Raw genomic sequence first — 24056 nt, 5'->3', positions numbered from 1 at the left:
GGAGGCATGGGGTCCTGTCTGGCAGACAGGAGAGGGTACAGTAGTGACACTGTGCTCCCGGTCTCTGGGGGGGAAAACGGAGTGACTAATTAAACGCCGTCGCCCAGATCACAAGCTGAATCTGAAAAATAGAGAGGATTAATAAAACACAAACAAACCTAAAGGTAGATACGGGGCAGAAAGCAGACAGTGTCCACCTCCTACTGACACTAAGTTAAAAACTGATTAGTCTTCTGCCAGTGGGCGGGTATATACTGCTGAGGAGGAGCTAACCCTTTTTTTTTTGCATAATGTCAACCTCCTAGTGGCAGCAGCATACACCCATGGTTTCCTGTATCCCCTAATGAAGCGTGAGAGAAATAAAAATATCATCAGATCCGGGTTTGAGGTGTTAGCGTTATAGGCCTTAGCATAATAGTTTCCCGTTAAGAGCCAAAATGCAAGTGACGAACAGTTTTCAATTTACAGTTCAGCATTATAATATTCTCGCACCTTTTGCTTGTTGTAGTAAAGCGGCAATGCTGTGCATATACATGTCTGTCTGCCGTAACTCCACAAGAGGCAGGAAAAAGGTTTCTAAAGTTGTGTTCAACGACTGAAGAAGGGCAAACCGGAGTCGAAGACTCTCAATGGGCACATCTGAGAGTGACAAGACATTTAAAAGCAAATTAAATTACATGCATTTATTGTAATACATACATGGATTGTAATTTATTATAAACATTAAAAATTTTCCACATATACAGCTCTGTCAAAAATTAAGAGACCACCACATCAAAACCCTGTCATGGGCAGGCCATTCTCCAGACCTGAACCCCATTGAAAACCTCTGGAATGTAATCAAGAGGAAGATGGATTGTGACAAGCCATTAAACATAGAAGAACTGCTTAAATTTTTGAGCCAGAAGCAGTGTCAAAGACTGGTGGCAAAATCATGGTTATTCCTCAAAACCACCAAGGTTACTTACGGGTAGCTGTTTTTTCCGGAACCCAGGACAGCACACCTGAGAGAGGGATCCGTCCCACCAGGACAGGAACCTATCGAAATATAAGGGGCGATACCTCTCCCCCGCTTCAGTTGGTTACAGAGTATGAGAGGACTTCCCAGTTAGTCACATTTATCCAACACCACATTACAAATACACCCAACTATCATGCACACCCATACTGTGACAAAAAGGGGGGAATAAACGGGTGCCGTCATGGGTCCAAGAAAAACGGGCTACCGGTAAGTAACCTTGGCGGTTTTCGCTTCACACATGACAGCACACCTGAGAGACTTCGAAACACTTTAGGGAGGGACCACCGCTTGCAGCACCCTTCTACCAAAGGTCAAATCAGCTGAAGAAGATAGGTTCGACCTATAGTGCCTAAGGAAGGTTGATGGTGAGGCTCAGGTAGCGGCTTTACAAATTTGGTCAATTGATACCTCCGCTTTCTCTGCCCAGGAGGTCGCCACGGCTCTGGTGGAATGAGCCTTGATGCCATCAGTTATCGGAATGCCACTAGCCGAGTATGCTATACTAATGGCCTCCCTAATCCATCTGGCAATGGTCCCCTTTGACACTCCATAACCCTTTCTGGCCCCCTGAAAGGCTATGAATAGGGACTGGGACCTCCTCCACTGGCTAGTTCTAGACACATACTCTAGTAGAGCCCTCCTCACGTCCAGATTGTGGAATTTCTTTTCCCCCGGATTTTCTGGGTTTTCACAGAAAGAGGGAAGGACGATTTCCTGACTCTGATGAAAATCTGACACTACCTTGGGTAGATATACCGGGTCTGTTTTTAATACGATCCTATCCGGATATACTTGCATATAAGGTGGATTTATGGAGAAGGCATGCAAATCACTCACCCTACGAGCTGATGTAAGGGCTACTAATATAATTGTTTTCAGGGTAAAGTACTTTATAGGTAACTGCTGTATAGGTTCAAACGGTTCCTTTGTAAGGGCCTCTAAAACTAAGTTTAGATCCCACTGAGAAATTTTCAGTGTTGGGTTAGGTTTGGACCTATGGCAAGATTTTATGAACTTTGCTACCCATCTATTTGCTGCCAGATTACAGTTGTATAATTCCCTGAATGCCGATACCTGAACCTTAAGGGTATTCACAGCCAGTCCCAATTGCAACCCTGACTGTAGGAACTCTAAGATGGGGCCAATCGGAGGTTTTTGGTCTAAGGGTTTTCCTAAGAACTGTAGGAATTTACTCCATGTTCTGCCATAGATTTTTGTAGTTATGGGTTTCCTACTCCTTAGCAAAGTAGAAACTTGCCCTGGAGAGAACCCTCTACTACTCAGAAGCAACCTCTCAAATTCCTTGCCGCAGGATGGAACCCATTCACTTGCGCATGTAATATTGAACCCTGACTGAGAAGGTCCGTGATCTCTGCCAGGATCCATGGCTTTGATAGCGACATTATTCGCAACAGGGAAAACACCAAGGTCTTTTTGGCCAGAATGGGGCAATCAAAATCACTCTCGCTTGCTCCCTTCTGACTTTCCTCACCACTGCCGGAATGAGAGTTACTGGAGGGAATGCGTAGACCATCTTGAAGTCCCAAGGAATATGCAGGGAGTCTACCACAAACGACATTTCTCTTGGGTTTAATGAGCAAAACTTTTCCATCTGCCTGTTGCTCTTGTTGGCAAACAAATCTATTTAGGTTTTCCCCACAGGTGTATAATCTGTTGAAAAATTATTTGGTTTAAGGCCCATTCCCCCTGTTTTAGTTTGTTGCGGCTCAGGAAATCGGCTTCGATGTTTTCTGCCCACTTTATGTGTAGTGCAGACAGTGACAGAAAATGTTGTTCTGCTGTGAGAAAAATACTGTTGGTTGCTTCCATTAGGTGGTATGATCTCGTCCCCCTGATGGTTGATGTAGGTTACCGTGGCCCTGTTGTCTGACATAATACAGATATTGTAAAAGTGTTCCAAGGACTTGCTCACCGCCCAAAGTTATTTTAGGTTGGATGATAAGACTCGTTCCTCAGGCACCCAGGAGCCTGTATTGCCTGACCTCTTAGGTGCACCCCCCCACCCTGAGAAACTTGCTTCTGTCAGGATCAGATCGCTTACTGGTGTTTCCAAAGGTATCCCTGATGTCAAGTTTCACCTGTTTTCCCACCAACTGAGGGAGTTCCTGACCCCTAAGGAAAGCTCCACTTTTCCTTTTAAACGCCCTCTTACCAGTTTTTGTGCTGATAAGATTTCCCACTGTAGATGCCGGGTGTGGAATTGGGCCCACCTGACTCCTGGGATACAGGACGTCAGGGTCCCCAACAGGGACATTGCGTTTCTCAGGGTAATATGGGGTTGTTCTATAGCTGCTGAGGTCAGGTTCACTACCTTTTATATCTTGTCCTTGGGTAGAAGACAGGCTTGTAGTTCCGAGTCCAGGATAAACCCTAGGAAGGCCTGTCTCCTCAGGAGTTACAATCTTGATTTTTGGGTATTTACAATCTACCCTAATTCTTACAGGATTTTGGTCACCTGTCCCAACTGCATAGCATAATGGTCCTCTGAGTCCCCCACTATCAGGAAGTCATCCAGATAGGGCACTATAATTGTGTTCTGGATTTGGAAGAAGGCTGTCATCTCTGCTCAGACTTTGGTGAACACCCTCGGGGCTATTGATAGTCCAAAGGGAAGGGCCCTGAATTGAAAATGCCTGAGATTGCCCTGGATATAGGGCCACCCGCAAATCATTTTTGATAGCCTGGATGGATGGGAATATGATAATAGGCATCCTTTAAATCGATTACCGCCATAAAACAGTTGTGATATAGAAGTTTTATGGCTGTAGTCACGGACTCCATTTTGAAGGTATGATTTTCGACCCATCAATTGAGACCTCTCAGATTTGTGATCGTTCTAAAAGAGCCGTCCGTTTTTTTTTTTATTAAGAAGAGGGGCGAGCATTACCCCCTCCCCTTCTGTCCGTTCAGGACTTTGGACAAGACCTGTTTGTCTAGCAGACTCAAGATTTCTGGTTTCTAGGGCTAATTGTTCTCCTATCCCCCCTCCTGATGGGGGTTATTACAAAAGTTGCTCTTGGCTGATGATAAAATTGTATATTCAGGCCTTCCTTCACTATGTTTAGGATCCAGGTGTTGGAAGAGATGTTTTCCCAGGCCTGAGCAAAAAGTGACAGCCTGCCCCCCCCCCCCCCCACCGGGATTCTGTCGTCATTGCGGGGATTTCTTGGATGTAGAGGCGGACTCGCCTAACATGAATCCGGAGTCCTTTTTTCTCCTATCTTCCCATTTCCTCTTTTCTCCTGGAGGACGGCCCCTGCTGAATTTTTTCCTCCGAAAAGACGGTCTTCTCTGATCCGCTGGGAACCTGGGAAAGCCTTTCTTCCTATCACTCACTTTCTCTAGGATGTCATCCAGATTCTTCTCAAACAGAAAGTGGCCATCACATGGCAGAGAGCACAGCTAAGGCGCGTCTTCTGGAGTTCGATAACCCAGCTGCTCTCCTAATGGAATCAGCAGATGTGTCTGCCAAAAAAGCTGCCGCCCCATGTAAAAGATACATATCAGACAGGATCTTTTCCCTCGGCACTTTGGAAGCGAGTTGCTCCTCAAACTGCTGGAGCCAGATCATTAAGGAACGTGCCGTGCAAGTCCCAGCTATTGCGGGTTTTAATCCCCCCCCACTGCAGCTTCCCATGTATGTCTCAGGTAAGAATCTTATTTTTTATCCAACAGGTCTCTGAGTACACCTGAGTCCTCTAAGGGCAATGCCGGGTTTTTGGATGACCTGGTCATTGCCACATCAATTTTTGGGACCTTGTCCCATATCTCAGTATCCTTTTCCTCAGAATGATACCTCCCTTTTAGAGGAGGGAAGGGCTCCTGATTTTTCCGGTTTCTTCCACACTCTATTAATGAGCGCTCGGACCTTGTCACTAAGTGGGAAGGTCCGCTTTCTCCTCTCCTGTAATCCCCCAAACATAACATCTTCCAGGGACTTAGCCATTTTTTCTTCCTTTAGAGCCATCGTTACCCTGATGGCTTCTATGGGAAAACATGGTTTACCTCCCGTGCCACCCGCTGATAACCAAGGGTACCGGACTCAGAGGCTGTGGAGGGACACGTAATGCATCTTCTCTGGACACCGAGGAGTCCCTAGGTTTGAAGCTGGGGCGACTGCTGCTTCTGGCACTTGAACGAACGTCACCTTTGCAATCCTGCTGTCGGTGAGCAGTAGACTGTGCTGGAGGTAGTGACGGTGGCAATAGCGACTGCCGCTGCTCTGGTTCCATCTTTGCCGGCAGCCTGACTCCCTGGCGTCCTCCTTAAAATAGGCCGCTTCAATGCAGGTGAGATAGGCCCCTACCCCCAGCCGGCATCGCGCTGGGTGCCTTGTTCTTGGCGCCTTTCTGACAACAGCATGGCGCGCTCCCACAATTCTTTGTGGTGCCCGTGACGTCAGCGGCACCCGGAAGTTGTCCCGGCAACCGAAAATTGTCCCTGGCCGCTGCTCCTCAATGCTGGATCCGTGAGAGCCGGCTCGGGAGGCGCGGTGGATTTCCTTCAGGCCCTCCTGCAGGTGCCGCCCGCACGAACACCAAGTCCCAGGGGGACGCGTGGACTGCGCTTGCGGACGCCCGACGCGCTACAGGTATGGACCCTGTTCTTCCTGCGTCGGGACGTCTCTTTTCCTATGACCGGCACCGCCGCCGTATGGGATTACCATCCAGGACAGGAACCCAACTAAAGTGGGGGAGAGGTACCGCCCCTTATATTTCGGTAGGTTCCTGTCCTGGCGGGGGGGATCCCTCTCTCATGTGTGCCGTCATGGGTGAAGGGAAAATATTGATTTCAGAATTCTTCCTGAGTTAAAACATTAGTAATGTTGTTTCTAAATGATTATGAACTTGTTTTCTTTGCATTATTTGAGGCCTGAAAGCACTGGGTTTTTTTTTTGTTTTTTTTTACATTTTGACCACTTTTCTTTGTCAGAAAAAAAAATACAACATTTTTTGCTTGGAAATTCGGAGACATGTCAAAAGTTTATTGACTAAAAGAACAACTTACATTTTCTCAAAAATATACCTATAAAGAGGAAAAATCAGACAAACTGAACATTTGAAAGTGGTCTCAATTTTTGCCAGAACTGTATATCATTATACAGGATATGCCATAAATACCCTTTGGGAGCCTCTATTGGGAAAATGGAGATGCCTGCCACACTTCCACAAGGGAGTGGCTTCACAGGCTCCCAATTGCAATCTATGGAACTTACTAGTAGATCTGAGCATTAAATCCAGGGAGAACATTGAATTTGTCATAAATGTTTAAGATGGAAACAATTATTTTTATAAAATACGTTTTTACTCTTAGGAGAAGATGAAAATATAAAAGCTCAAAATTAAAATTAGCGGCAGCGGGAATGGGTTAATAGGTACGTTCTCATTCTGTACGGAGACAAATTAGTGCATACAAGTAAGAAACCACCTACTTAGAAGACAAGACACTCTGGGATCAGCAGTGTCTGACATATCCAAGTACACCTCATGAGGGTGTAGCCGGGCTGGTGTTATTGCAAGGTGACGGCATAGCCGATTGATATACTGAACCAGAGCCACATCCATTTCAAGTGTCCATTTTCTACTAGATTTCTGAGCATGTCGTGTATCAATACAGGCACACCTAAATTGAAAAAAAAAAAAAAAAAAAAAAAAAAAAAAGACTCAGCTTGCTTCACCAAAGAATAACAAATGCATGGAACTTGAACTAAAAATCAGGTATTAAAAAAACAAGACATTATTTAAGGTTATAGATTAAATTAAAGATTGTGCCAGTTCGCACCTTTCATAGTGGAGGTCATATCCACATGACAAAACGGCCCTCCAGATGCTTCGTATGTCTTGCTTAGCTTTGTCAACCACAAACTTGTGGAATCCATCTAGTGTTAGGAACTTCTCCTCTGCAACTAAACAATGGCACGAAGAACCATGGATTAAATCACGAACACAATACACAATATCCAGGGACAAACCCATAAAGATGTGACATACTTTCTTGCTTCTTAGTTGGAGATTTATCAGGATCTTTTTCATCCGGCCGACTTTTATCGGGAGATTTTGGTTTAACAGTTGGCTTCTTTTCACTTAGGGCAGTTCTGTAAAAAATTAAAACATTTTTCTTAATTTTATGCCAAAATGTTAAACTCCACTTCACATTATGTTTATAGGAAGAAACAGATGAAGATCTCATTTAAAGCTCAAGTGTTAAACTCAAGGCATGTGTCCCAAATCCAGCCTACCACAAAGAGAAGGACTAGCTCTCCACTTTCCGCATACACTCAATGTGCTGGCGCCACCCTCTGTGCTAACTGTTTGGTGTGGCAGGATGCAGCTAGCCCTTAGAGGGGTTGGTGCCAGCAGCTCCACACCCTTTTACTCAGCACCTCACAGGCAGTGGCAGAGTTCCGAAAGCCCTACCTGGGGGCACAGCTCCGAAAGCTCTATCCATGGGCACAGTTCCGAGCGCCCTACCCAGAGGCCACAGCTCCGAGAGCCCTACCCGGGGACACAGCTCCGAGAGCCCTACCCGGGGACACAGCTCCGAGAGCCCTACCCGGGGTGACAGCTCCAAGAATTCTTTTTTGCTTTTCTAAGCTGCTATTTATTTTCAATGTTTTAGGCCGCTTTCACACTTCAGGCTTTCGGTATCCGGCATGGTGCGGCGAAAAAGCGGACTACCGGATCCGGCCACAAACGCAGACACCGGATCCTTCTTTCTGCCGGATATATTCCTGGCAGAGAAGGTTACCGGGTATGTGCAGTGAGAAAAACCGGTCCGGTGTTGGGAAAAAATGTTGCATGCAACGTTTTTTCCAGATGCCGGACCGGCTATTTTCTCCGGATCCGGAAAAAAACGGACGTGCCGCATTGCCATTAGGCGCAATGCGGCAGCAATGAAACAGCACGGGGAAAAAGCCGGATCTTGTTGTAACAGGCGCCGGATCTGGCAGTCCGGTTTTTCGCCGCACCATGCCGGATACCGAAAGCCTGAAGTGTGAAAGTACCCTTAGGCAGCTCTGTTTTTGGATTTCCCCCTATAGGTTTTCCTCTTACTATAGGCATTTGATTTGATGTTTATATATAGGTTAATTTTGTTCCTTGCCACAATATATGTGATTGTGACCAAACCTGATATTTGTATGTTAATACTAAGCCTTTGTGGAAATATTTTATGATTCTCAGTATTCTCTTGCTATCCCAGTGCAGGTTGTTTTATTTATCATTTATTTTATTCCCAGCAAACACAGTAGAGGAGGATAGTCAGTACTTGTATGGGCTTTCTGTTAGGCTATGTGCACACGTAGCGATTTTTAAGCGTTTTTGCCGCGATTTTCAGCGCGAAAACGCTTAAAAATTGTGTACAGAACGCCTCCCATGCATTCCTATGGTATTCCGCACATGCTGTGCTAATGCTGCGCTTTTTTCCGCGGCGGAATCGCATCGCGCAAAAAATCGCAGCATGCTCATTCTTTTGTGCGGAATCGCAAAGAATTGCCGCGATTCCGCACCCATAGGAATGCATGAGAATTGCTTACTTCCCGCATGTGGCTATGCCCACCATGCGGGAAGTTAAGCGTCTCATGTGCGGATGGTACCCACGGTGTGGAGGAGAGGAGACTGTCCTCCAGGCCCTGGGTACCATACCCCTGTAAAAAAAAAAGAATAAAAAATAAAAAAATCGGGGTATATTTACCTTCCGGTGTCCCGCGCTCATAGGCGGCCTCAATAGTAAAAACCTGGTCACACTTGTCAAACACTATGTTTGACGAGTGTGACCAACCTGTCAATCACTTTCCAAGTGATGCTTCAAATGGCTTGGAAAGTGCTTGAATAACGCACGCGAAAATCGCGGCAAAATCGCGATCATAATCGCGGTAAAATCGCAGTGAAACCGCGCGATTTCTGGGAAGGAGTCCGGTTTTTAGTGAGCGTTTTAAAACGCTACGTGTGCACATAGCCTTAATGTATTCTATCCATTTGGCTTTTTAATGGTTTTCATATATTTGTGTTTTGTTTATCTTGTTTAAAAATAAAATTATTGGTTTGATAGTTTTGGTGATCCTTACTTGTTACACAAACTTCTTTTTCGCTCAGCTGGCCTGCATACCCTCAAGTGTGTGGCTTGTGATCCCTTTATTTATTCTGTAGTGCCCTCCGGTTCCTCTTTTCATTATTTGGATTAAAAAGTTATGTACATAAGACAGGCCATGGCTGTGAACAGGACAAAACCGTTGGCACAACCCTATAATGTTTTGGTGGTGCACAAGTAGGGTCCCAATCCGTGACTAGTTGTATACAAAAACTTGGCACACACTTGTGAATTCTAATGCAGAAACGTGATTTGTTTAATAAAATAAAGTACATACATACAGACGTCTTCATCAGTGTACTGTGGGCAGGAAACGTAAAATAATTTAAAAAATAAAGTAAACATGAATACAAATAAAGTATATACAAAGAAACTGGGTAACTGAATCAAAGTCAAACATGGTCATATGCAGAGACATCAAAAACATTAATGCACATATGTGTACAGTCACAGGGAATAATGATGAAAACCAAGATCTGCTGAGTAAAAAGAATGACACATACCGTAAGGTTGTACTGTGAGCTCAAATTAAGCTGGGCATAGAACTAGAAATCCTATAGAGAAAAGGTATTGTTGTAGGACTCAAAGTGCACTGTGTGGAAAAAGTGTATAGAACCTAGATTACATACCGATATATGAGGAGGCACAGAGGGCCGTCTCTCTGTAGGAGAGAATATGGTGAGCCACTGAATAAGAGTTACATATCAAAAATTTACTGTAAGTAAAAACGAAAAGATGTCCAAACTTTATTTTACGTTTCCTGTCCACAGTACACTGATGAAGGTCATAGACCGAAACGTCTGTATGTATGTACTGTATTTTATTAAACAAATCACGTTTCTGCATTAGAATTCACAAGTGTGTGCCAAGTTTTTGTATACAACATGGATGTGAACAGGACCAACATGTTTCGACAGTCACACCTTAATCATGGTCTATCGTTATGTGCTGAATTTAGAAAGCAGAAGTGGAAAAGACCTCACGACTGGAATGGCCAATGCCATCTCGTACCAAATATACAAATCACCAAGAAGTACATACTAGAAAGCATACAAATATTAATTACATTGTAAGGTGACAAATTGTCTGATATTAAGTCCTAGTGGTATCCTAATTTAAAGATTCAAAAGTTCAAAAGGATTTTCTGTTAAGATTTATTTTACTATAATTCCCTCCCCCACTTATAGGTTTGTGGAATTTTTCTATACCATAAAAAGTCAATGTGCAAACATCCCCATGGTGCACATTATGGAAATGTTAAGGCGCTGCAGACATGTTAACCGCAGTAGCATTATTCACATCAGAAATATACTACTGTACCTTACACTGTGTGCATTCTATGATATAAATAATGACCTCAGTATTTGAATTTAGAAAGTTTTTTATGAGAAAAACATGACCCGTTGTGTTTTTTCTATTGTATGCATACTAGTCCTGGCCAGGGCTTTTCTGTGCGATTGTCCATCTGACAAATGCTTTATCAACATACCATGTGAGCTGACTTTCTTCTCCCTCTAACTCCCGTTTTATATTAAAAATTAAAACAGGTTTGCTGTGGTCAATGTGTCTGACATTCAGCCAAAACAACAAATTTGGTAAAGTCCAACACGGCAATGAAAAGACGGAATAGGTGGTATGGTATATCATATTGCAGTTAGCCAGGACGCAGTAGGACCATAGTGGTGTGTCGCTTCACGAGTTGAGGATAATTAGAGGCAAAGAGATCATGTAGTCCTAAAATTATGGCGCGGCAGCAACCGGTGTTCACATATGACTACAAAAGAAATAAGAGCAGGGTGCAGCCTAGCAGGTCTAGCAGCTGTAGCCAGACTGAATGATCACACGGCCAACCGTGCATTAAATCATAGAAAAGGAGGCTGCACTAGGAGGCTAGCCAAAACTATTAAGAGGGTGATGTATAGGCCATAAATTAGGCTTTAGCTAAGCCAAAACAATGGAGGCTAGCTTTAAAAAAAAAAAAAAAAAAAAAGTACCATCAGGAAATCCATTGGATTTTCAGTAGAAAATTTAACCCCTTAGTGACAAAGCCATATTTTAAAAATCTAACCAGTGTCACCTTATGTGGTAATAACTCTGGAACGTGACGACAAATTCCAGTTACTTTGAGATTGTTTTTTCTTGGCACATTATACTTTATGACAATGGTAAATTTGAAAAAAATGTAAAAAAATTAGCAATTTTCAAACTCAGATAGTCATACCATAGCAAAACATTAATAAATAATATTTCCCACATGTCTGCTTTACATCAGCACTAGTTGTAAAATGTTATTTTATTTTGTTAGCATTTTAGGAGGTTTAAAATTGTAGCAGTAATTTTACCTAGAAATTTACAAATTTATTTTATTTTGGGACCTATCCAGGTTTGAAGTGACTTTAGGGGTCCTATATATTGGAAAACCCCCTAAAGTGATACCATTTTAAAAACAACACCTCCTGACATACTGAAAACTGCTGTCAGGTAGTTTATTAACCCTTCAGGTGCTTTTTAGGAATTAATACAAAGTGGCATGATAGGAATGAAAAAGTTGATTTTTACCACATAATGTTGCTGACTTTTGAACAGGTCAGTGTAGCCGTCAGAATCCAAGGCTGTAATTTGCTCGGGAATTGCCATTGCAAACATCAGGACCACACAATCATGATCTCAGGTTGCCGACGGGGATAAAGAGGGAGAAGCCACACTCAAATATTTATATGATATAGTCACTATTGACAGCAGCATCTAATGTGTTAAACAGACATGGACGGTGACAACACTGATCGTGGCTGATGCAGCAAGTTGTCAGCTATAGTGTACAGCTGACAGCTGCTGGATTGTTACCTGTATGGGGAGGCTATTCTCTTATATCTCAGGTCAGTTAAAAGACGTATTGACGGTCATTAAGGGGTTATCTAAAGTTGTTAGGCACCAAGAGGGGGAAAAATATTTATAATTCTGCATATATTCTCCACATATCTTCCCCCTAAATTCAGCTCACCTAAGGTGCTTGCGGGTTCACACCTTATCAGAAATTGTTACTTCGTTGTGAGAGTACACAGAAATGAGGAGTAGGAAGACATGACCGGTGATCCCACTGCTAGCGGGTGACGGAGGGATTACGTCTTGGAAGAGGGATAAAGAGTGTTTTTTTCCTTTGTAGGCACAAATAAACTAAAATAATAAAAAGCAGATATAACTTGCAATGGTGTAGGAGTGCCTCTACAGGTACAAAGCTACAACAAATCAGCTCAGTGTCGTGGTGGGGTGTAGCTAACAACTTGATTACTAAGACCCAACTCATCATTGCTTTAGCGTCTGTCTACTTTTGTGCCTTTTTTTGCACCCAATTCATTATTCTATTTGCGTCTTTAAGTCAATTTTATATGTGCTTGCCTGTATTTCTTTAGTTTTTTTTCCGCTTTAGGGGTAAAGTCTAGCAAATCCAGATGTGTTAGGCTAGGTTCACATTGCGTTAACGCAGTCCGTTCAACGCATAGCGTTGACAGACTGTATTAACGCCACTGTCATTTTGTGATCGCGCTTAGCGATCACGCTAGCGGCCTGCTTCCCTGTCTGTGCTAGTGGTGACGGACCCTCGAACGCTGCAGCCCGTGTCCGAGGGTCCATCACAGAATGACGGCACATCGCGAACGCATGCAGCTTATGGCATGCGTTAGCCATGCGCTACATAATGGCGGTCCAACGCATCCGTTACATAGCGTTAGTGCCGCTATGTAATGAATGCCGTCAACGCATTGCCATTAGCGCAATGTGAACCCTGCCTTAAGTCCCTTTTACATTTAGCGATGCACCAGCGATCCGACCTGGTCAGGATCGTTGGTGCATTGCTAAATGATTGCTAGTGAGCTTTCACACAGAAGGATCTCACAGCGATGCAGCAGCGACGCAGCGCACGATACTCACCTTTCACACACAGCGATCCTGACATCCTCCCGCCCGCGTCCACGCGTCGCTCGTTTCACACAGCAGGAAGCCCCAGCAGGAAGCGGACGACGAGAAATGGAGCCGCCCGATCTCGCGCGATCAGCGATGGACAGTGGGGGAGCCGGTCGGAGGTAAATATCACACATAGCGATATCGCTATAACGTCACAAAATCAGTGACGTTTTAGCGATATTGCTAGCGATAGCGCTATGTGTAAAACCCTTTAGTCTCATTCGTCAATTGCAACTTTTTAAAAAGTCACAATATTTGTTGCAATTTCAATCCAGGTCCCCCCCTGGGTGTATTCTCAACTATGTCAACATTCTTGCGCTTTTTTTTTTTTTACCTTTGGTGCCAAAAGTCACCAGAACAGTTTAAGACAGAACGAAAGTTCATTTTTCACTTTGCGCCACATTCATGAATCATGTGCACCATTTTGATGAATTTGGTGGCAAAAATGGCAATAACACAAGACAAAAAAGGAAAGTGACTTAAAAACAGCAAATAACGAAGGGCATCATCTGTGTCCCCCAGATATAAGAATATTTTTCTGTCTGATGTATCCCCGGATTTCCACTTTAGCCTCAATGAGGCAAGAACCTTTAGATAATACTCACCTCACACTATTTAGGACAGCTTTGTCTTTCGCAGAAGGCTTCCCCACTGGCCTCTTTGTGCTTACAACTTTTACCGGGTGCTGCTCCTTTCCAGTTTTACTATATTTGCTTTTGTCAAACTTTGGTTTAGGTACTCCATATTTCCGTAGAATCTTTAAACAGAAAAATTAAAAGCAGTTACCATGAGAAGTGCAATCACCTTTGCAAACAATCTGAATGGAAACTCAACATATGTTAGAGCCAAAAGAAGTAATTTGTTTGGATCCCACAGAACCATATAAAGAATTTTTCTGGACTTTCAATACGTTATATTGCAGTGTCATTTTCACAAAAGGAAATATTACCTGTGTCAGTTGATCTTCCAAAACTTTTTTTGGTGGGCGAACATTTGTGAAGAAGTTATGGAGCAGATTTCCTGGAGTTTGTGAATTGATTTGCTCTTTACTGAGATAAATATCTGACACTTTGATGTACTTAGTAGGAGTCAGGCTTAACATCTGCTCAGCATGAATACAGCTCTTGAATATTTCTGTAAGAACATCTCTTGCCTCTGGGACCAACTTATCCCCTAAAAGTATACAAACAAGTGTGAAGCTGGAAGAGTGTATATAAATGTATAAAAGACAAGTCTTATACAACTTTTTCTAGAATCGAAACGTGATACAATTTTAACGTGACTTTGCAGCACTTAAAATTATGTTATTGTAACTCAAAGACTTGCAGACTTATCATCTCCAGCTGTCATTTCAGCAGTGAGACAATATAGTACATAGGCAAACCATATGCACAATGAGGAAAATGTTGAACAATCAACACTATCAACAGTCTTTGTCCTTTGTGGGATACAAACAAAAATCGGATTTTTACTTTCATCTTGCTATAAGCTGTTCTTTTTATTAGATAAACTAATGCTAAACAATAAAGAAATGCTACACAGACATTGCGGAAGGTCTCAAGCATAAAACTTATCAGGAAAGATTTTAAGAACCCTATTTTTTATTGCTTGAAGTTAGAGGATAAAAGGGGGGATATGATTGAAGCCTTTAAATGAAATCTATCATTAGAAAATGACTTATCAATTAAATCAGGTTTTTGTATTAAAAAAAAGCAAAACAAAAAGAAACATATAATAAAAACAACGGAATAAAATTTATATTTCTTTATCGCTTCATTGGGGGACACAGGTAACCATGGGTGTATGCTGCTGTCATAGGAGGCTGACACTATGCAACTATGCAAAAAAAGGAAAAAGTTCCTCTCCGTAGTATACATCCACCGACAGGCACTACGTTTAAGCTTAGTGTCTGTAATAGGCGGACCGGGATCTGATCTCAGAGCCGCAGTTTTTCCTTTTCAGGTCACGTTGTGTTTTGTTAACTTTTTCCCTTTGTCTTTCAGGTTCATCTTCAGGATAACAGGATGTAATTTCTCACCCTCTTTTCCCACATTCATGCGAGCGAGAGAGCAGTGTGGTGTTACCCACATCGCCCACTCTCGGGCCCGCAAGGCAGGACGTAATTACCTGTCGCCTTTACGGATGTTTCAGGGTGTTTCCCGGTCCTTTGCCTTTTCCACACCTCACCTCTCTCCTCGGAGAGGGCTGAGAGGAAGACGGTGGTCACCAGTGGTGGCCTTACTTCTTCTTGTAAGGGGTTGATGCCATCTTCTGCACCGTCTGAAGACTGTGCAGGAAGGAGGATTTACCACACCAGTGACCCCCATCCACCCAGGATAACTTCCTCATCGATGAAAAGGACCGGGGCTCACCTTGCAGGTATGTATGATTCCTTCCCTGAAGCGCGACAGGTCCGGGTAGCAGGGTGGCTATAATAGAAAGCCCTGAATAGTGACGGCTGGAGCATTACTTTTATGGGGCACGACGGCTATATTTTTGTATAGTCCCGTATAGAGGCAGCCATTTCTTCCTGGCTGGCCTCAGACTCAGTGGCCCGCTCCACCCTCCTTTCTTCCGTGGACATGCTTCCTCTTGGCTTTCTCTGGCCACTCACCCCTGCGCGTTTGATTCGCGTGCCTTTTTCTGCCCAATAGAAGAGCTTTCTTTGGTTGAAGACTTGGCCACATCCCCCGCTCCACAGTGCACGTCTTTCCCGGTGCACTTTTGTGCCTATCACGGAGCATCCTCTCCCTGCCGGTACACGCCCCCGGCGATTCGGACAATTGGAGGGGTACTTTCACTTTCCCTCACCGGCCGGCATATCAGGCACGTCCAACGCAGTGCATCGTGCTGGCTGGGACTTAGCACAGCTAATGCTCTGTTTCTAGCTTGTGCCTCAGCATACAGGATTCTGAAGTACGCTGCTCATCTGAGCCTCCCCATGCCTGCTACAGGGGGACACAGGTAGCCACACAGTCACTGCTGGTCATCGCTAATATAGGGTAGGTTCTACCCTCTCTCCTTCTATCCCAAATAGCCCCTCCCAGTAGTATTAACAAGGATCAACTTAGGCCCAATAGGCCCAACCCTAGAGAGGCTTCTCGTTACCCTTCTAAGCCAACTGTGACCCATTATGCCTGTGCCCGCTGCAAAAGAGAGTGGTCCTCAGGTCAGCCTTCCCCTTTCTGCCTGTTCTGTACACCTTACACCATGCCTGCCCCACAGGAGCCCCATAACGCCTGGGAAGAGAGCACACCCCTCCCTCTGGAGTGGGCTGATGCCATGTCACAGTCGGTCTCTGACCTGACAAAAGTATCACAGTACCTGGTCCAAGTCCTGGAACATCTTTCACATTTGTCTGCCGCCACCAGTGCCCTGAACCCTTCTCACGGTGATTTGCACGCACAGATCGGGTACAAAGCAAAGGAAGTGGGTTCTTTCCAGCTCCTCATCCAGTTCCCTGGGTCCTTTTGCATCATCTAGGATGCCCTCTTCTCCCTATACCCCTTCCTCGGAGGCGGCTTTTGGGTCAGATGCAGATTCCCAGTCTGAGTCTGATACGGTCCAGGTCTCAAGATCGCAGGATATGGTCAATAGCCTCATCCTGGCAATTACCCAAACTCTTAACCTAAAGGAGGACGAGGCTCCCGTTAAAGAGCACTCCGTTTCCTTAAAACGGGTAAAGCGTCCTTCACGAATCTATCCCATTCACAGAGAATTTTAAGCGATTATGGCTAAACACTGGGAACACCCTGAAAAGCGCTTCCTGGAAAGGAAGCAGCTAGACATTCTTTATCCCTTTAGCCCAGACCTCGTTGGTAAATGGGCAGTATCCCCTAAGGTGGATCCGCCGGTTTATCGCCTATCTTCCAAGACGGTCTAGTCTCTGTCAGACGGTGCATCTCTTAAGGGCAAGGGCGCCTCCCTCTGCCCCATCTATGCCTCCACGTGGGTGGCAAAGTTCATGTCTGCCTGGGCCACAATGCTCCGCCAGGGCATCCTAACGACAGCTCTTCCGGATGAGATGGCAGATTTGGTATACCAGATTGCCCATGTTGGTAAATATGTTCTGATCGCCTATTTGGATGCGGTCAGTTGTTTCGCCAGGGCAAATAGCAACATCATTGCTATAAGCCGCATTCTCTGGCTGAAAGCGTGGAACGCAAATCCACCCTCAAAAGAGTCTCTCACTAACCTTGCCTTCCAAGGCTCTAGGCTTTTCGGGTCCAAACTGGATCAGATCATTTCGGATGCTACCGGTGGGAAAAGCACCTCTTTTCCCCAGTCCAGACCTAAACGTCCTTTCAATAGGAAGAGGTCGCTTCAATTTTGTTCCTTTCGGCCCTTATCTTTGTCAAGGACTTCCTCCCAGCACGACCGCTCTTCCGCCCAAGGAGAAAGAAGCCGTCCTTTAAACCTGCACCTCACTGGCAGCCAAAGGGTCGCTCCTCCAAGTCCTGCACCAACAGTTTCACCTCAACGTGACGGGTCACCCCCACCTGGGAATATCTTCAGGGTGGGTGGCTGGCTTCTTCTCTTCTGGGACGCATGATTGTCGGTGATCGAAGATGCCCGAGTCAGAGATAGTCACATCTGGTTACAAAATCAACGATTCTCCCCCGGAAGACATTTCTTTCTGTTTCGCCCGCCAAGACTCCAGTCTCAGGCCCCAGGGATCCTTCACGCTGTCTCTTCCCTTCCACACACAGGAGTAATCATACCCGTTCCCCAGAACAAACGGTTTTCAGGGTTTTATTTCAATCTTTTCATAGTCCCAAAAAAGGATGGATCGCTCCATCCGATTTTGGACCTCAAGCAGCTAAACCGTTACGTTTGGATCCGTCATTTCAGGATGGAGTCCCTACGTTCGGTAATTGTCTCCATGGAGCCGGGATAATTTCTTTACTCTGTAGACATTCAGGATGCCTATCTTCACATTCCTGTTTATGTTCAGCATCAGTGATTCCTATGGTTTGTGATCCAGGAAAATCACTATTTGTCCACAGCTCTTCCCTTAGGCCTGGCCTCTGCTCCCAGAGTATTCACAGAGTTTATGGCAGCGGTCATGGCCATCCTTCTCATCAAGGGGATTCTCATAATCCCTTACTTGGACAATCTTTTGATCAAGGGGCCGTCCACCCAAGACTGCGACCAGAGTCTTCAGATCACCTTGGACACACTGGCCCGTCTCGGATGGACTGTCAACAGAGAGAAGTCCTCCCTGACCCCAGCTCAGCACCTGGTGTTTCCAGGTGTGAGATTAGACATGACCAAAGCCCGTGTCTTCCTTCCAAAGAAGTTTTTATCCCTTTGCCAGAGGATTCGCACTCTAAAGCGACCAGCTCCTCTCTCCCTACGGTCCTGCATGAGAGTTCTGGGGAAGATGATTGCCACCATGGAGGTAGTGCCCTTTGCCCAGTTCCATACCCGTCCCCATCAGCTGAACCTCTTGTCTGCTTAGGACAGTAGGCCAATTCCCAGGACCGGTCTGTTTTACTGCCTCCCAAGGTGAGACGTTCCCTGACCTGGTGAACGCTATCAGGATCAGTCCTACGAAAGAATTCCTTTCTTCCTCTCTGGTGGCAGGTCATCACCACCGATGCCAGGTTGAGGAGCGGTCTTTCTTCATCACACAGCGCAGGTTCGCTGGAATGCCTAAGAAGCCGCTCTCTCCATCAATCTCCTGCAGATCAGGGCAATTTTTCTTGCCCTTCGCCACTGGCGGTCCTATCTCGCAGGTCATCCGGTCCGTATACAATCGGACAATGCCACGGCAGTGGCTTACATAAACCATCAAGGAAGGACTCGCAGCAAACCGGTGATCGCAGAGGTAACAAGGATTCTGCGATGGGCGGGGCTTCACGTTCTCACCATATCAGCCGTACACATTCCGAGGGTGGAAAATTGGACAGCTGATTTTCTGAGTCGTCAGGGTCTCGCATCAGGCGAGTGATGTCACAATCCTGCCGGTTTCAACCAAATATGTCAGAGATGGGGCACTCCGGACTTCGACCTGATGACATCTCTGGTGAATCACAAGGTTCCTCAGTTCGAAGCCAGGTCCTGGGATCCGCTGGACATCGGTTGTGATGCCCTAGTGATCCCGTGGTCCCAATTCCTGCTGCCTTATCTATTTCCGCCTCTCCCCTTAATTCTGAGAGTCATAAAAAAGATAAAGGCAGAAGGGATTCCTGTAATCCTAATCACTCCAGACTGGCCAAGACGGGCCTGGTATGCAGAGCTGTTCAGGTGAACATGCTCATGGACATTCCCTGCAGTCTTCCAAACCATCCAGATCTTCTCTCACAAGGCCCTCTCTGCCAAAGGAGTTCACAGTCTCTGAGTTTACCAGCATGGCCGTTGAGGCCGCAGTCCTGAGGGAGGCCGGTTTTTCCCATCAAGTCATTCAGACCATGATTAAGGCAAGAAAGCCAGCTTCCTCGCGTACTTACCACAGATACTGGAAGGCCTTCTTTCGGTGATGCGAGGATAACAGTTTGGTCTCTATGTCTTTTTCTCTTCCTGCCATCCTGGCTTTTTTACAAGTGGGTCTTGACTCAGGTCTATCACTCAGTACCCTTAAGGGTCAAGTTTCCGCTCTGTCAATTCTCTTGCAACGAAATCTGACTTCTCGATTCCAGGTAAAGACTTTTCTTCAAGGAGTCGCTCACCTGGCACCCACTTATCCTTTTCCGATAGATCCTTGGGACCTTAACCTTGTTCTTGGCGCACTCCAACACGCTCCTTTTGAGCCAATTCATGACATTTCATTTTCTCTCCTGTCATAGAAAGTTGCCCTCTTAGTTGCCATTACATCCATCAGGAGAGTTTATGAGTTGGAGGCATTGCCCTGCCGTTCTCAGTTTCTGATTCTTCATCAGGACAAGGTAGTTCTCAAACCCGTACCTTCCTTCTTGCCCAATGTGGTTTCGTCATTCCACATTAATGAAGAAATTGTCCTTCCCTCTCTATGTCCCTCTCCGATTCATCCCCTGGAGAAGTCCCTCCACAAGTGGGATCTGGTCAGAGCTATCCGAGTCTACCTCTCAAGGACTGATTCCTTTCGCCTCTTTTTCATCTCTGAAGGTCGTCGTAAGGGGCTTCCAAATCCATTACTGCCCCTTGGATTCATTTGGCAATAATGGAGGCATACCGCGTTCAGGACAAAGCCTCCTCCTGGGGTAAAGGCTCACTCCATCCGGGCAGTTCGTCACTAGGCTTCGGCTTTACAGATTTTTAAGGCTGCAACCTGGTTGTCTCTGCACACTTTCGCGAGGTTCTACAGGGTTCATACCCATCCCTCGTCTGATGCAGGTTTGGGAAGGAAGGTGCTGCAGGTGGCGGTTACGCACCAGCCAACCCGAGTCTGTTTTCTTTGCATTCTTTCTGTTTCCCACCCATAGGACTGCTTTGGGACATCACATGGTTAACTGTGTCCCCCAGTGAAGCGATAAGGAAAAAGGGATTTTTGGTACTCACCATAAAATCTCTTTTTTGGAGCCTTCATTGGGGAACACAGCACCTTACCTAATTGTTGTTGGGTTGGTACATATGTTGAGTTTTTGGTTGCTTCTCCTACTGCTTTAACACTAACTAAGGTACTTAGTGTGCCTGTCGGTGGGTGTATACTACTGAGGAGGAGCTATTTTTCCTTTTTTTGCATAGTGTCAGCCTCCTAGTGACAGCAGCATACACCCATGGTTACCTGTGTCCCACAATGAAAGCTCCAAGAAAGAGATTTTACGGTGAGTACCAAAAATCCCTCTTTTTTTTTTGCATCAGAAAAAAACAAATCAAATGTACATTAGTCACAATGACCAGGCCTCTGACCCTCTTTTGTACTGAAGCATCTAATGAACATGTGCAAAAATCATTGTGAATAGAGGGGGAGCAGGGTCAGCTGTGTCATCACCTATTGGGATTAGTCTCCAGTTATTGTTATCCTACCCATGCCCTTAAGGAGCCTTCCTGAAAACACTTCCTGCATAGACAGGAAGTGTGATTCTAAAAAAAAAAAAGAAAAAAAAAGAAAAAAAAGGACAACTTTGAAAAAAATAATTTACACAAAAACCTGATTTAAACAATAGGAAATTTTCTGATAACTTCCCTTTAAATAGCTTTGCATAAGATTCAGAAGGAAATAGACTTTAATAAGAAACTAAATACAAGAACAAGGGGTCAAAATCCAAAATTAGTTATGAGTGATCTGAATAAATGTCAGAAAAGAACATGTAACTTAAACCGAACCGGTCAACAGGATTTTGCTCAGTAAATTACAGGCATTATCAGGTTGGCGCTGTTATACTGATTAAAAAGATACCTGGGCTGAAGAAATCTGTCTTGCAGTTGTTGTGTAATCTTTGTTTGTAGTTTTCAGTTAATAAGATTCTTGTTCTCTGAGGCAGCCTGTGGGGGTGTATATTTGGTGCTCTGGCCTCTTCATAATCATTGTGGCTTAAACGTCAGGTTACTGATTCTTCAGTGACCTGCCTCCTATTTTAAATCTTGCAGTTTATATTGTGGTTTTTGAAAGACCACAATATTAACTGCAAAATTTAAAATATTTATATATATATATATATATATATATATTTATATATATATATATATATATATATATATATATATATATATATATATATATTTTATTTTTTTTTTCTTATTTGCACAATTAAGCCGGCGGACAAGGGAGGAAACGTCGTCTTATGGCCGAAAAATATGTATGAGAAGGAGGCCATGCGACAGCTTTCTAATGATGCGCATTATAGGAAGATGACGTTTAATCCCTTGTCCGCCTTCTGCACACAGCTGAAGGGGATTCTCATTAGAGCGAGAGAAGCTGACATCATCTCTGGTGAGCTTTGTACCGCATTAATAGTAACTGAACCCATGGTACCGACTTTTTATCTCCTCCCCAAGACGCATAAAAATATGCAGATCCCTCCAGGAAGACCTATAGTTTCGGGGCGGGGGGGCTACTTGGAGTGCGTCAACAGGTGGCTGGATTCCCTCCTCCAGCCGCTTGTGGAGGAGTTACCCTCTTATCTTAAGGACACGAACCAGTTGTTGCGTAAAATGGATGGCCTTACGTTGGATGATGATACACTTTTAGCCACTATGGACGTTGAATCGTTGTATACGAGTATTCGCCATAGTGATGGGCTACGAGCGATCAAATTCTTTTTATCAACATCTAATCTTTCCCTTGACTTGCGGGCCTTGGTTTTGGAGGTCTTAGAGTTTTCCCTCACGCATAATTTTTTCACGTTTAGGGGGTCCTTCTTCCTGCAGCTCCAGGGGACGGCTATGGGGGCGGCATTCGCACCATCCTACGCCAATTTGTTCCTGGTGTTGTGGGAGAGGGACCTCCTGATGTCAGATCGGCTGTCATCTATGGAGCACGTCCCCTTGTGGACGCGCTACATAGATGATATCCTGGTGATCTGGCAGGGGGATGTAACATGGCTTGAGAGTTTCATTTCGGAACTAAATGGAAACAGCCTTAATATTCACCTTACTGCCAAATTCGATAGGGATAGGGTGGAGTTCCTGGATGTCTTATTGAGTAGAGGTGTAGAGGGGACTATACAAAGCACCATCTACAGGAAGCCTACTGCCACTAACATGCTCCTGCACGCGTCCTCCTCACATCCGACACACATGGTGCGGTCTGTACCAGTCGGCCAGTTTTTGCGTCTCCGACGATTGTGCTCAACTGAGGTAGAGTTTGAAAATCAGGCAAGAGACTTGAAGGGTCGCTTTGCAGAGAGAGGATATAGTAATAGATCTATTAAAAGAGCTTATTTACGAGCTAAACATAGTAATAGAAACTCTCTCTTGTATAAAACGAATGTCGAGCCTAAAAAATCAGAGGTAGTGAGATTTATTACTGACTACAATGCACGATCAGAACAGGTAAGGAGGATTATAGATAAATCTTGGAACATCTTGAAGACAGACCCGATTTTAGCTAAGATTATTCCCCAGAAACCCCAAATAGCATTCAGGCGGTCTAAAAATTTACGGGATCACTTAGTTCGGAGTCATTATATAGGGGATCCCCCCAGGACTTTTCTGGATGAGTTCAATCGGTCTCGGAAGGGGGGTAGTATGGCATGTGGCCGCTGTGTGGCCTGTATTAATATGGTTAAAGATGACACTTTTATAGACTCTTCGGGACAGAAACAATATAAGATTGTTAAAAATATTAAATGTACGTCCCGAAATGTCATCTATTATGCCACATGCCCCTGCTCCCTGATCTATATCAGGCTTACCACACGACAACTGAAAGTTCGGATCAGGGAGCATGTCCTAGGTATGCAAGCCGCGGCAAGTGAAGAAGATATCCATCAGCTCAAAACACTACCAAAGCATTTTAAAATATATCATAATTGCGATAGTGGTGGTCTGAGAGTCAAAGGTATTGACATGGTGGATGTGGGGATTCGGGGAGGAAAAATATCTCAAAGATTAGCCCAAAAAGAAACACGTTGGATATGGACCCTTAATACGGTACATCCAAATGGATTGAACGAGAGTTTATCCTATATTCCATTCCTGTGAGGTGGCTGTCCGGTATGGGACGGTGCCGGTGCATATGGAGGTGCAGCAGTGGTTGTTTTTATTATTTTTTATTTTTGTATTGTTTTTTAATCTACGGTTTGTTTTTTAGTTTTTCACCTTGGAGCCATTCTCGGTTTTTCGTATATACTGCACCTGGTGATGTGATTGAAGTGGCTAAGTTATCCTGGATTATCTGTGGGAGAGTCCGAGAAGATGAGTGATGTGGAGTCGGACGTATCCAAATTAAGAAGACCATATATTCTGGACGGTGGAGGTGTTTTCACCTCGAAACAATGAACTTGATACTGATAACGGTTTATTTGGACTCCAATGTATACAGTATTTCTGGAATATTTTGCCTTTGGGCATGATATATAATGATTACCCATATATATGGGAT

General features: G+C 44.6%; 1 protein-coding gene across 3 annotated transcripts in view; it reads right to left on the bottom strand.

Annotated features, from left to right (window-relative positions):
• Positions 1-24056, bottom strand: part of HECTD4 (HECT domain E3 ubiquitin protein ligase 4) — a 352187-nt gene that overhangs the window by 28592 nt on the left and 299539 nt on the right. For all 3 annotated transcript variants that reach the window (XM_073562745.1, XM_073562806.1, XM_073562884.1), the window contains 6 exons: positions 14040-14263; positions 13696-13847; positions 7033-7136; positions 6824-6947; positions 6474-6664; positions 493-639 (listed from right to left, as the gene is read on the bottom strand). In XM_073562745.1, coding sequence (XP_073418846.1) covers positions 493-639; positions 6474-6664; positions 6824-6947; positions 7033-7136; positions 13696-13847; positions 14040-14263 — 942 coding nt within the window. The remainder of the gene's footprint in view (positions 1-492; positions 640-6473; positions 6665-6823; positions 6948-7032; positions 7137-13695; positions 13848-14039; positions 14264-24056) is intronic.

The sequence above is a fragment of the Dendrobates tinctorius genome, unplaced genomic scaffold, assembly GCF_039654945.1.
Source record: "Dendrobates tinctorius isolate UK_male_01 unplaced genomic scaffold, ASM3965494v1 ptg000003l, whole genome shotgun sequence".
NCBI classification, from domain to species: Eukaryota; Metazoa; Chordata; class Amphibia; order Anura; family Dendrobatidae; genus Dendrobates; species Dendrobates tinctorius.
Note: the sequence above shows the minus strand (reverse complement) of the source record. Positions and strands in the feature narration are given on the sequence as shown.